General features: G+C 36.6%; 2 protein-coding genes across 3 annotated transcripts in view; one reads left to right on the top strand and one right to left on the bottom strand.

Annotated features, from left to right (window-relative positions):
* The first annotated feature begins 427 nt into the window (after positions 1-427).
* Positions 428-2,761, top strand: LOC121409425 (muscarinic acetylcholine receptor M3-like). Its single transcript, XM_041601360.1, has 2 exons — positions 428-1,733; positions 2,754-2,761. Exons 1-2 carry the CDS (start codon positions 428-430, stop codon positions 2,759-2,761), a joined length of 1,314 nt encoding a protein of 437 aa, XP_041457294.1.
* A 3,788-nt stretch (positions 2,762-6,549) lies between these two features.
* The window catches only part of LOC121407220 (enhancer of mRNA-decapping protein 4-like), a 44,416-nt gene continuing 37,830 nt past the window's right edge, over positions 6,550-13,135 (bottom strand). For both annotated transcript variants that reach the window (XM_041598186.1, XM_041598187.1), the window contains 4 exons: positions 12,402-12,588; positions 9,761-9,977; positions 9,162-9,325; positions 6,550-8,236 (listed from right to left, as the gene is read on the bottom strand). In XM_041598186.1, the coding sequence (XP_041454120.1) occupies positions 8,059-8,236; positions 9,162-9,325; positions 9,761-9,977; positions 12,402-12,588 (746 nt within the window). In that variant the 3' untranslated portion in view covers positions 6,550-8,058. The remainder of the gene's footprint in view (positions 8,237-9,161; positions 9,326-9,760; positions 9,978-12,401; positions 12,589-13,135) is intronic.

Below are 13,135 nucleotides of genomic sequence, written 5' to 3'. Positions count from 1 at the left end.
CTTAATTGGTAATCGACAGGGCACTGCTATAGGCCACCGATAAGTCCGCTCGACTTCTACAAAAATCGTTGGGCGATGCCTAAATTCAGGCGGTGCCCCGAGCAGGCTACTAATCGGCCGGTCGCCACTCGTGAGTTTTGACTGAAGCCTTATCACACAAATTTTATATTCCAGTTCTGCAGAACATCTCATAAAGTCGCAAAATTTTTAGAATATTGGATCGCTGCCAAAGGCGTTCTGTGGAACTTATTTAACATTTGAACATTAGCATTTAGGCCTATAATATGACAGGTATATGAACTTGGTACATTTTGATTCAAGGCTCATAGGCCCTTATGATCATATTTTCCCGCATGCAGTTCGAATTTAATTTCTTTCTATTCTCATTTCAATTCCATTGTAGATCCGCCGTAAAATATTGATCAGAATGGATAGCACAACGTTTACATCGAATACAGATCATGGTCGACAAAACGTGACGATGACTACCCAAACAACGCCCGCCACAACGACGAGAGCAACGATACTGTTCAGTATCGAACTCTCCTTGTCAATCATGACAGTGCTCCTTAACGCCTTGATTTTACGAGCATACCACATCGAGAAGAAACTGCAGACCTACCCCAACCGATACATCCTTAATATCACCGTTTCTGACATGCTGGTTGGATTCATCATGGCGATTCGCAGTACTACCGTCCTCTACAACCAATGGATATTCGGACATGACCTCTACCACGTGTTTATCGGAGTACAGAACACGCTTCTTGGGATGTCTGTCCTCGGTATCATCGCCATATGCGTGGACCGTTACCTAGCAACAACGTATCCACTACAGCACTTTCAACGACGGAAAAGGAGCATTGCGGATATCGTCAATGTCATCACTTGGTTGGTGTCCTCGGCTTTCTGGATACCTCTGGTGATAGTCTGGAATTTAGTGAAGCCCACGGAGTTTACACCTAACGGCAGATACAAAATGAATTATAATGACAATATTTATATTGTGGGTGCTATCAGCGTCGCCAGGATAGGTATACCAGTGGTTCTCATCATTACCTTTTACGTGAGGATTCACTTCCGAATCAAAGCTGCTCGTAGCCAACGTCTCTCTGGTATGTTTGGCAGAAGGGCAAGAAATACTGGAGACATGCACACCAGTCAGAGCGATGACTTGGACAACTGCACCTCTTCAGCAGTTCGACAAGGAAAGAAGCACGAAGATGGACGTAATGAAACAACTCTATCACAGTTTGATTTGTCTTTAAGTGATCTGAAGGGAATGGAGTTTGATGAGAAGAGTCACCAGGATACAGATGGTCAAGAGAATGCCATCAATAGCCAAGATGTTGACTCAGATTCAAATCAAGGCAACATCAAGTATCATCACGATGGAATTGAAGATGGTGAACAATATCAGGATTCTAGTGATAGCCAAGTGGACATCGATACTGAACAACAAAACACCAAGCAACATCAATCTGATGATGTCCTTGAAGATGAAGACTATAAAAACAAGGATTTTGATGTTGAACAACCGGAATTTAGTGGTGGTCACCTGGACATTGATACTGACCAAGAAAACACCAAACAGCGCCTTGAAAATGAGGAAGTTGTTCTTGCAGACTTTTCAAAGAATTTGCCAAAGCAAAAAAAGGAGAATGTTCCTTCACGTCGAGACATATCGACTCGAACCATACCTTCAAAGCACTTGCAACCCAAAGGTAACAAGGGTAAGCTAAGACACCTAGAATCGTCCAATAACAATAAAGTAATACGAACTTTGACCTTTATCATACTAGCCTTCTTTGTGACCTGGCTACCAGGGACTATCAACTTGATCTTTTTTAAAAACAAGATATTTTCTGAAGTTTCCTTTTGGTTGACTTATAGCAACAGCCTCATCAACCCAATAGCATATGCCATAGCACAACCTTTATTCCGCTCGTCCATGTTAAAGATCATAAAATGCAAATAATGAACAAATAGGGGCATCACCTATTTAATACAAGGCAAATCATTTTCACCTGTGCTTCTTCGTACAATGAAGAGCATATGTTTTTGCTGATAATGAGGATTTATCTAAGGAAATTTGGCATCCCTCTGGCAATCATAATATTAAGTAGTTTTCCCCATATACAGAATTAATTTTCATGAATTAAACCTTCAGGAAAGTAATACTTGTATTTTGAAATTAAGGTTCCTAGAGTGAATCACTGAATCAATGTTTGATGAAACTGTCACAAGTTCAAAGACATGACTAAAGACATAGTTGCCATTGACAAACCCTTGCCTTTCAATGGAATTAATTTTTGTTTCTTTTAAATATACATAGCCATAATCAGCCCAAGTGCATAATTTGCAATGGACAGGATGGACAATCTAAGCAATATTAGATCTATGAAAGTCTTTGTTTACATGGTAATTCAGATGAGTCACTTTTCTCAGTCCAACTCAAAGATCTTATGCGTGATGTTTTGTGTATTATTGTGAAAAACTTAGTCTTTAGTCTCTACTAAATTTTCTAATACCATGAAAACTTCAGTATAATTCACAGGGAAATTGAAAAATCACCCCATATCAAATTAGTGTTGCTATGTCAGTGATTTATATTCAATTTTATCCAAGAAAACAATGATTATATTCTACGTTTTCATAGTATGCTAGCTTTCATCTTCTTTGTGCAATATCCATGACAACGATGTTTATAAAGATATAGAAATTAAACTCATATTTGTCTTCTTCTTTCATAGCAAAGTAAATTTCTGGGCATACCAATGACTAATTTTATTAGTCCTCTTGTGTTTTTCTTTCTCTCCTTCCATTTCCTGTTCTCCTTCTCGTATTTTATTTAACACGGATATTCAAATAATTATGTGAATGAAAAATAGGGTTATTCGATGTCCTAGAGATAAATGAAATAAAAATGTAATTGGGTAAAACAAATTTGTTGTGGATGCCAATATCAAATTGCCCTGCATTTCTTATACATTTTGTCCATATTATGCTGTATTTTGTAGAGTGCCTAGGATAAAGTTTTAAGCACTATATAATCTTCATTGTTACGTTTTTTTAATTATTATTATTATTAGTAGTAGTAGTAGTATTGATTTTTAAAGTGATAGCAGACAACTTGATTGGAATATGTTCATGTCTTTGGTAGATTTTAAAGGATAATTTACGATTCTTCACTGTCACAGGACCCCATCTCACAAAGGAATGTGATTGATTGATTGATTGAGTCAGTCCATCTCAAATATGGAGAGCAGGTATTACTATCATCTAGAATGGACATTCCCTTTCAATCATATCTTCTTAATGTGACTAATACTCATGCAATGTTATAATGGGGCTTTGCAAAAAAAAAACAAGTGGAATGCCTCTGGCCGTCTCACCTGCATCACGCAGTTTAATATAGCAGCAGTGCTGACTCTGTAAACTACTCTAACTTGCACAAGATGTTCAGTGATACATGGTTACTCTTATGTCCACTTTTTATGAACTAGACCAATAAACTTACAGAGATATGATGGTTATTCAACAAAAAAAACCAACATGGTCAAAGTTCATTGACCTTACATGACCTTTGACCTCGATCATGTGACTTGAAACTCGCACAGGATGTTCAGTGACACTTGATTACTCTTATGTCCAAGATTCATGAATCAGATCCATAAGCTTTCAAAGTTATGATGGTAATTCAACAGATACACCCAATTCGGCTAAAGTTCATTGACCTTTGACCTTGGTCATGTGACCTGAAATGCGCACAGGATGTTGAGTGATCCTTGATTACTCTAATGTCCAAGTCTAACGAACTAGACCAATAAACTTTCAAAGTTATGATGGTAATTCAACAGATACCCCCAATTCGGCCAAAGTTCATTGACCCTAAATGACCTTTGACCTTAATCATGAGACCTGAAACTTGCACAAAATGTTCAGTGATGCTTGATTACTATTATGTCCATGTTTCATGAATCAGATCCATAAACTTTCAAAGTTATGATGAGAATTCAACAGATACCCCCAATTCGGCCAAAGTTCACTGACCCTAAATGACCTTTGACCTTGGTCATGTGACATAAAACTCAGGCAGGATGTTCAGTGATAATTGATTAACCTTATGTCCAAGTTTCATGAACTAGGTCCATATACTTTCTAAGTTATGATGTCATTTCAAAAACTTAACCTCAGGTTAAGATTTCGATGTTGATTCCTCCAACATGGTCTAAGTTCATTGACCCTGAATGACCTTTGACCTTGGTCATGTGACATGAAACTCTAATAGGATGTTCAGTAATACGTGATTAACCTTATGGCCAAGTTTCATGAACTAGGTCCATATACTTTCTAAGTTATGTCATTTCAAAAACTTAACCTCAGGTTAAGATTTGATGTTGACGCCGCCGCCGTCACCGTCGGAAAAGCGGCGCCTTTAGTCTCACTCTGCTATGCAGGTGAGACAAAAACGAATGTTCAATTGTAAACCTCTGTGAATGAAAAATTGTATTCTGCTGTTCTTTTTTAACAGAAATTATTTCATAAAACAAAAAATCTACAATGCTATGCAGCGTGAAAAAAAATATTGGTCATAACACTCTGCCTACTCAGGGTGATTGGCAGTAACATGGGGAAAAAAGGTATCAAGACAGAGGAATGTTGTATGCTAGTATTTTGATCTTAAGATTGATAAAAAGAAGGTTAAAATTGTACTAGTTGATGGGTCTGACTTTGTCTAGTAATATAAAATATTGTCCACGGTGAAATTAGGAACAGTAACCAAACATTTTACAAATCAATAAAAGAAGATGACAACACCACATTTACATCATTGCCTTACCACTTTCCATAACTGAATCTCGAGCAGAAAATAAGAGAACTCTGAATACAGTACGAATAGTAATATTCTCAATATAAACATGTTTATTAAAAAAGAACACAAGTTTAGCAATGAACAAACAAAACTGTCAAGTCATTACATCAGAGCTTGGCCTGAACAACTAAACATAACTTGTATCAGCAATAACCAAATCGTGTATTGCTGAAACAACTAAACAATATGATAATATTCTGCTTATACAAAACACTTTACCTGAACTATAACGGTCTCTAAAGTGCTTTACAGATATATTATAACGACGGTCACTGGATTTAACTGAAGTTAAAATGATACAGCTTGCACACATTCTATGGGACGTAATGTACTGGTTAGTGTTAACCCAAGATTAATTAAAAACACTGAATTTGTAATTCACTGATCTCAACTATCAAATAAAACAAAGGTAATTTACATTTAATCAAAACATACCATGAGACTGTATTCAAGAATACCTTATATAAGAATGTGCAGGCCAGATGCCAACTATCAGTTTTAAGTTTTTCATACATATGCCTGCTTTTTAAATGGAGCAGTGCACATACAATAATATTGTTATCTATTGTATCATGTAGCAGCTTCAAAGGTATATATAATATTGCCATGATTTCTATCACATTGTATTAATTTTCTTGAAAAATAATCATGCTATCAAGATTTTTTTTTTAAGAATGAGAAAACCCTCTCATAAGCTCTGAGAAGAGAATGAGCAAGAGAAAAAACACGATTTGATTTCTCTGACTCTGTTCATCCAAAATACTAAGCCCAGCCCAAACAAAATGTACGGAATATTGGCAGCTTATCAGCATACATCCAAGATATTAGATTTATAACCTATTTTGCATGAACTCTTCATTTTCCACAAAAACCTTCAATTCTATGATTTTTTCAAAACATTCTCCTCATAGCTACCAGTAGTATAGATCGATACGGAAATGCATTGTGGGTAATGGCTGAAATAGAGCTTCTTTCACAAATCACAATTAAAGGCCCATCAGGTTGGTGACTGCATTTAGACAAGCTGTTTTGCTACTGTTACTTGATAAGGCACTTCAGAGCATAATGAATAATAAAAGAACAGGGTCTAGTGACAGTGATTGATCATACGCTTGATTTTCATGATTGATTGAACATAGTAGTCAATGGAATCAATCGTAAGAATATTCTTCTACGAAGATATGTGATACAGGCCCCCACGCTCTCAATATTCATTAGACCTTAATGTCCCGAATTCACAAATGTGGTTTTGAAAACCCATGTTCGATTCCATGGTTTATGGAGATTTCCTGTACAAATTAGGCATAATTCAGCTCATATCGGGCGCGTGTATAAAAAATGTCCAATGCTGATGCGCGCTTTTGTCACAGTGCGCCAAACCGACGCCTGCTACCATGGTTAGATAAGCTATTTTATTCATTAGTCCACTGTTTTGAGTAACGAGTCCACTCTTCAAATAGTGGATTCATGAATAAAATAGCGTGGATAACCACAACAGGCGTAAATTTGGCGCACTGTGACAAAAGCGCGTATCAGCATTGGACATTTTTATATACGCGGTAAAATAAGGGTAATTTATACAGGAAATCTGCATAAATCATGGACTCGACCGTGGGTTTTCAAAACCACCTTTGTGAGTTCGGGCCAATGTGTCTAGTAATCACCTGATTGTGTTAGATGTGATTAGACTTATTCAGCTTCATAAATATGGGCCCCGATAATAAAAAAAAAAGAATTAAAAAAAATAGATTAAAAATACTTAATGGGTGTAAAAAACATGCTTAAAAATATATATTTTTGCTTCTAAGCGCATGAATAAAAATTATCACACAATGCCATATACTCTTTCATGATTTATCAAGTGCTTTGTGAAGAATGCAGGACAATGCTTTGATACGTGATAATGGCACAACTAGATACGTATTATGTGGAAGCCTGAAGCAAAGCATACGGGCAATTCTCTAAAATATTGAACCTTTTTTTTTTAATACTTTCTGACCCCTACTTTCCTCAATATTTACTTATTTCATGAACTGGTCAAGCCATGATGATTGAAGAGCATGAAACCTATTCATATGACAAGTGGAGGTGAAACAATTCAGGAATGTTCCACATATAAGGGTAAGATGTTTGTATTATATGAAATTGCCCAAATGCAGATAGGATCGTAATAAATCATGCCTCACTCCAACAGCATTGTCTCCCTTACATTTCATTATAAGAGAATGAAACCCTGGGAACAAATTAGTTTGTGTGAAAAAAAATTAAAGAAACACCAACGAAAGTTTGAGAAAAAAAATGAACAAACAATAAGAAAGTTATAAGAATTTTAATGTTGACATCACTAATGATGTTGACATCCTCCCAAGGGCAATGTGACCAATGTGAGTTATATTCAATTTGTTGTACAAATCCTCAATTTCTTTTCTACATATTTCAATTAAAATTGCAATATTCATGAATTCCATCTACAGATCACAGGTTGCTTTTTTTTCACAGGAGATGTTAAAGAGATTCCATGAAATTATTGAAAAAGGGTTTGTAATATAAAAATGAGCAATTTGTCTGTTTGAAGGTATATTATCAGTGTTAAAAGGGGGTGACATCACAAATCTTGGTTGCATTGCCAAGGGGAGGATCTCCATAGCAGTCATGATTTTGACATTCAAGTGCTTATAACTTTCTTATTGTTTGTCCCATTGTTCTCAAACTTTCATTGATCTTATTCTTTGATCTTCCGTTTTCATACAAGCAAACTTGATCCAAGGGTTTCAGTCTCCTTAATAAAAATAAAGATCAGTGACAGTTTTGATAAAAACAGAAAATAAGCATGGAACTAAATGATTAGTCTTAAAAAAAAAACACATATTAGATGCATGCATCAGGTAGATATGTGTGATTGTTAGTGTTGTCTGTCCAAAATATAAAGCCACTTTGCAATATACCAGATACAGAGAGGAAAATGTGCATTACAGCTATACCATCACAAATCTTTTGAAATCCAATTTTCTTGCTATATGTTTTTATGTATTGGTGTGATAAAACAATTTATGTCTGGGGATAGGCACGTATCAGATGACTCCATTTTGAAATCAATAGTTCAAACATCCATTTTATAGCAGGGTTGCACAACTTTGTCTCAACTTCTAATTCACAGGACTATAAAGTAACAGTTTTACATCCTATTTGAGGGACTGGGCCTGCATGAGGACCCTCTTGAGCTGCTTAGTCTGGGGATGGTTTGGCTGTGTCTGTAGGACCATGGTGATCTGACGACAGAGTTCTGTGATGATACCAGATAGATGTTCTCTTGTTACTGGGAAGGTGGTGTCTACGGCAAGCAATGCCTCATCAATGTATCTGCGGGGAAGAGAAATATCAGAGGTAAATAGCTTGGGCCTGTTTCATAAAACTTTTTATAACAAATTTACAAAAACACTTCAAGGACAAGTCCACCCCAACAAAAACCTAAATTGAATAAAAAGAGAAAAATTTAACAGCATAATACTGAAAATGTCATCAAAATCTGATGTAAAATAAGAAAGTTATGACATTTTAAAGTTTCGCTTCATTTAACAAAACAGTTATATGCACATCTAGGTCGGTATGCAAATGAGGAAACTTATGACATCACTCACTCACTATTTCTTTTGTATTTTATTATATGAAATATGAAATATTTTTATATTCTCGTCATTGTCATGTGAAATGAAGTTTCATTCCTCAGCCTGAACACGTGGAATTCCATCATTTTAACATTTTGTGCTTCAGGCAAGGAGGTCCTAATCATCAAATTCGTAAAAATTGAAATAATGTATAATTCAAACAATAAAAAACAAAAGAAATAGTGAGTGAGTTACATCATTGACTCTCTCATTTGGATGTAACTGGCTCGTTCATACAACTAATTTGTTAAAAATAAGCGAAACTTTAAAATGTCATAACTTTCTTATTTTACATCCGATTTTGATGAAATTTTCAGAATTGTGCTTGTCTGATTTTTCTCTATTGATTCAAATCAACATTTTTCTGAGGTGGACTTGACCTTTAAAGTCTATTGAAATCCTTCAGTCTGATTTGCTGATAGTATATTTGTTATAGAAATTGTGCATTGTATCATAACAAGTTTTTATAAAAGCGGACCCTGGTATTCACAAGGATGTACAAACTTGAAATCACTCCCTACATGAACACAAAGTCACACAAAAGGATTCACCAGTCATTCGTAAAGTCGCGTGGAACTTACGAACAGCTTTGTGAAACACCCAGCAAGTGAGATACTTACGTGCACTTGATCTTGGTCTGTGAACCCAAGTCCTGAGAAAGCTGTTGGATGAGAGAGAGAAGCACAGGCTGCTCCAGCAGACATCCGTCGTCAGTGAAGATGGTGTCAGGGGTCACCTCGTTACAAGTGAACACCACCACTCGAAGGTCTGATGCGTTCAGAGCCTGGGATGAAACATTCGTCAAAAGGAAGTTGGCATGAAATGATGACAAAAGACAATCGAAGCATGACGAAATTAGTATCAAGCAGTTAAAATATGACAATAAACTTGAATACTCCTCCCCAATCTTAAATTCCCAACATCTCTCCTCTCCTTGGATCTCAAAATGGTGATATCTTCTTCTCCTCTTCTGCTCCCCTTTCTTTGTCCCATCCCTCCTTCTCCTCCTCAACCAACTCCTACTTCTCATTCTTCTTCTCATCCTTCTTAACCTTCTTCTCCTCCTCAACCTCCTTCTCATTCTACTTCTCCTCCTTCTTGACCTTCTCCTTATTCTTCTCCTATTTCCCCAGCTTATTCTCATATCTTGTCAATCTCCTGCTCCCCTTCCCCCTCTCTCCTTCCCCTCTATCTTATACTCATCCCCAGCATTACTCACATGTTGGAAAGCTGCATTGATGAGCTTCTGTTCTATCAACTGTTTAATCTTGGCCTGTATGTGTTGTACGTCCTGTGCCTGCGGTATGGGTGTGGCTGCCTGCGACCTGATGGCAGCCATCATATCCTGCTGGAGGGTTGCCTGATGAGCCTTGAGTGCCGTCCCGATCTCCTCCTGGACGATCACTTGAACCCTGTCCAGCACGTCTCTCTTTAACCTGTCAATGGGTAAAGTTCTTCCAATAGTTAATCAATTGTCTACTCACTGGAACCAGGCGGTCCCTGTACAAATTTGCAGAATTCAGTAGAGGGTATGTCAGGTGTTTGCTTTTTTCATCCAACAGTTACAGATTTCATGCTTACAAACATATGCGCTGTTTCATAAACGGTAAACCTGTTCATAAAGGCAGGAATGCCATGTAGGTTTGATTAAAAAGTTCTGAAAATCATCTAGAATGACCCCTTACCTGGATGAAAGAGGTGTTTCAATGGCTAGAAATATGTTGAAAAAGGCTGAATTAAGACTTTTGTCTGAGAAGTGGCATCTATGCATAAAGGTTACATATTCTCTTACCACCAACTGAGAAATGAATAGCCAAAATCTGACCCAAAATGCTTTTAACAATATATCAATGTCTCAATGCAAAAGAAAAATAATAAATAATAATTTGCCCTGCCATCAAGAGAAACAACATTTAATCAATATAGATCTGCAAACTGTAACTTCAGCTATCAAGACACAAACTTGGATGTATTCCATTCATTTGTAATGTTGTGCTTACTTTTTTGAAAAACAAACCATCTCTCACATAGTTAGGTCAAAGACCTAAGTAATGATGAGTAATGTCTCACTACCGGATACTAATACATAGTCCTGATTTGCCAGATTACAAATCTATGATAATCATAGTTTTGGGGTAATTTGATACAGGAAAAATTGAACAAAGAGAGGAAACCATAGAGCAAGGTAGAGGCATGATGAGAGAGCAGAAAAGCGCTTAAAGGACAAGTCCACCCCAACAAAAACTTGATTTGAACAAGTGGAATGCCTCTGGCCGTCTCACCTGCATCACGCGGTTCAATATAGCAGCAGTGCTGACTTTGAATACTACTCTAACTCGCATAAGATGTTCAGTGATACATGGTTACTCTTATGACCACTTTTTTATGAACTAGACCAATAAACTTACAGAGATATGATGGTTATTCAATAAAAAAAAACCAACATGGCCAAAGTTCATTGACCTTACATGACCTTTGACCTTGATCATGTGACCTGTAACTCGAACAGGATGTTAAGTGATACTTGATTACTCTTATGTACAAGTTTCATGAATCAGATCCATAAACTTTCAAAGTTATGATGGTAATTCAACAGATACACCCAATTCGGCCAAAGTTCATTGACCTTTGACCTTTATCATGTGACCTGAAATGCGCACAGGATGTTCAGTGATACTTAATTACTCTAATGTCCAAGTTTAATAAACTAGACCAATAAACTTTCAAAGTTATGATGGTAATTCAACAGATACCCCCGATTCGGCCAAAGTTCATTGACCCTAAATGACCTTTGACCTTAATCATGAGACCTGAAACTTGCACAAAATGTTCAGTGATGCTTGATTACTATTATGTCCAAGTTTCATGAATCAGATCCATAAACTTTCAAAGCTATGATGGGAATTCAACAGATATCCCCAATTCGGCCAAAGTTCATTGACCCTAAATGACCTTTGACCTCGGTCATGTGACGTGAAACTCATGCAGGATGTTCAGTGATACTTGATTAACCTTATGTCCAAGTTTCATGAACTAGGTCCATATATTTTCTAAGTTATGATGACATTTCAAAAACTTAACCTCAGGTTAAGATTTGATGTTGACGCCGCCGCCGTCGGAAAAGCGGCGCCTATAGTCTCACTTTGCTTCGCAGGTGAGACAATAAAAAGAGAAAAATTCAACAAACATTACACTGAAAATTACATCAAAATCGGATTTAAAATAAGAAAGTCATGGCTTTTTAAAGTTTCGCTTCATTTCACAAAACAGTTATATGTACATCTCGGTCGGTATGCAAATGAGGAATGATCATTCACTATTTCTTTTGTATTTTAATATATGAAATATTTTCATTATCTCATCATTGTCATGTGAAATGAAGTTTCATTCCTCCCTGAACACATGGAATTCCATTATTTTAGCATTTTGTGCTTTAGGCAAGGAGGTCCTAATCGTCAAATTCATAAAAATTGAAATATTGTATAATTCAAACAATAAAAAACAAAAGAAATAGTGAGTTACATCATCGACTCTCTCATTTGGATGTAACTGGCTTGTTCATATAACTATTTTGTTAAAAATAAGCTAAACTTTGAAATGTCATAACTTTTTTTATTTTACATCCAATTTGGATGAAATTTTCAGTATTGTGCTTGTCTGATTTTTCTCTATTGATTCGAATCAACATTTTTCTGAGGTGGACTTGACCTTTTAAGGAGCAAGAGATGTAAGTGGATGGAGGATATGATAAACTGAGGTATTTATGTGCGAGTGGATGAAATTGGATATCATAGACCCAATATTCTGTCTTGGTTTTGACTATCCATCCATTTTTTAAATGTCATTGTCCCTAAACTCACTTTTCTGTGGTTGTATGCAGCTGTTCAGAGATCTCTCCCTGTACATTCTGGAAGATAGATGCTTTGAGTTCATCCATGCTTGTCCTTTGCGTTTCAACCATTGATTTCAGTTCCTTCATGATGGGCTCCTGTCCCTCCCTCTGTTTCTGCTTCGTCTTGGCCAGATTTGCTTCAAGCTGATTCACATCTGACAAATAAAACGTAAAACAAAACGTGATACAAAAAAGGAAAGGAGCAAGTAAATGTAAACAAGTGGAATGCCTCTGGCCGTCTCACCTGCATCACGCGGTTCAATATAGCAGCAGTGCTAACTTTGCATACTACTCTAACTCGCACAAGATGTTCAGTGATACATGGTTACTCTTATGTCCTCTTTTTATGAACTAGACCAATAAACTTACAGAGATATGATGGTTATTCAACAAAAAACCCCAACATGGCCAAAGTTCATTGACCTTACATGACCTTTGACCTTGATCATGTGACCTGAAACTGGAACAGGATGTTCAGTGATACTTGATTACTCTTATGTACAAGTTTCATGAATCAGATCCATAAACTTTCAAAGTTATGATGGTAATTCAACAGATACACCCAATTCGGCTAAAGTTCATTGACCTTTGACCTTGGACATGTGACCTGAAACACGCACAGGATGTTCAGTGATACTTGGTTACTCTAATGTCCAAGTTTAACGAACTAGACCAATAAACTTTCAAAGTTATGATGGTAAT

Source organism: Lytechinus variegatus, chromosome 2 (assembly GCF_018143015.1).
Source record: "Lytechinus variegatus isolate NC3 chromosome 2, Lvar_3.0, whole genome shotgun sequence".
Lineage (NCBI taxonomy): Eukaryota > Metazoa > Echinodermata > Echinoidea > Temnopleuroida > Toxopneustidae > Lytechinus > Lytechinus variegatus.
Note: the sequence above shows the minus strand (reverse complement) of the source record. Positions and strands in the feature narration are given on the sequence as shown.

Excerpts from the sequence above, each read along its gene's own strand:
- LOC121409425 (XM_041601360.1), top strand. The coding sequence starts at position 428 with ATGGATAGCACAACGTTTACATCGAATACAGATCATGGTCGACAAAAC.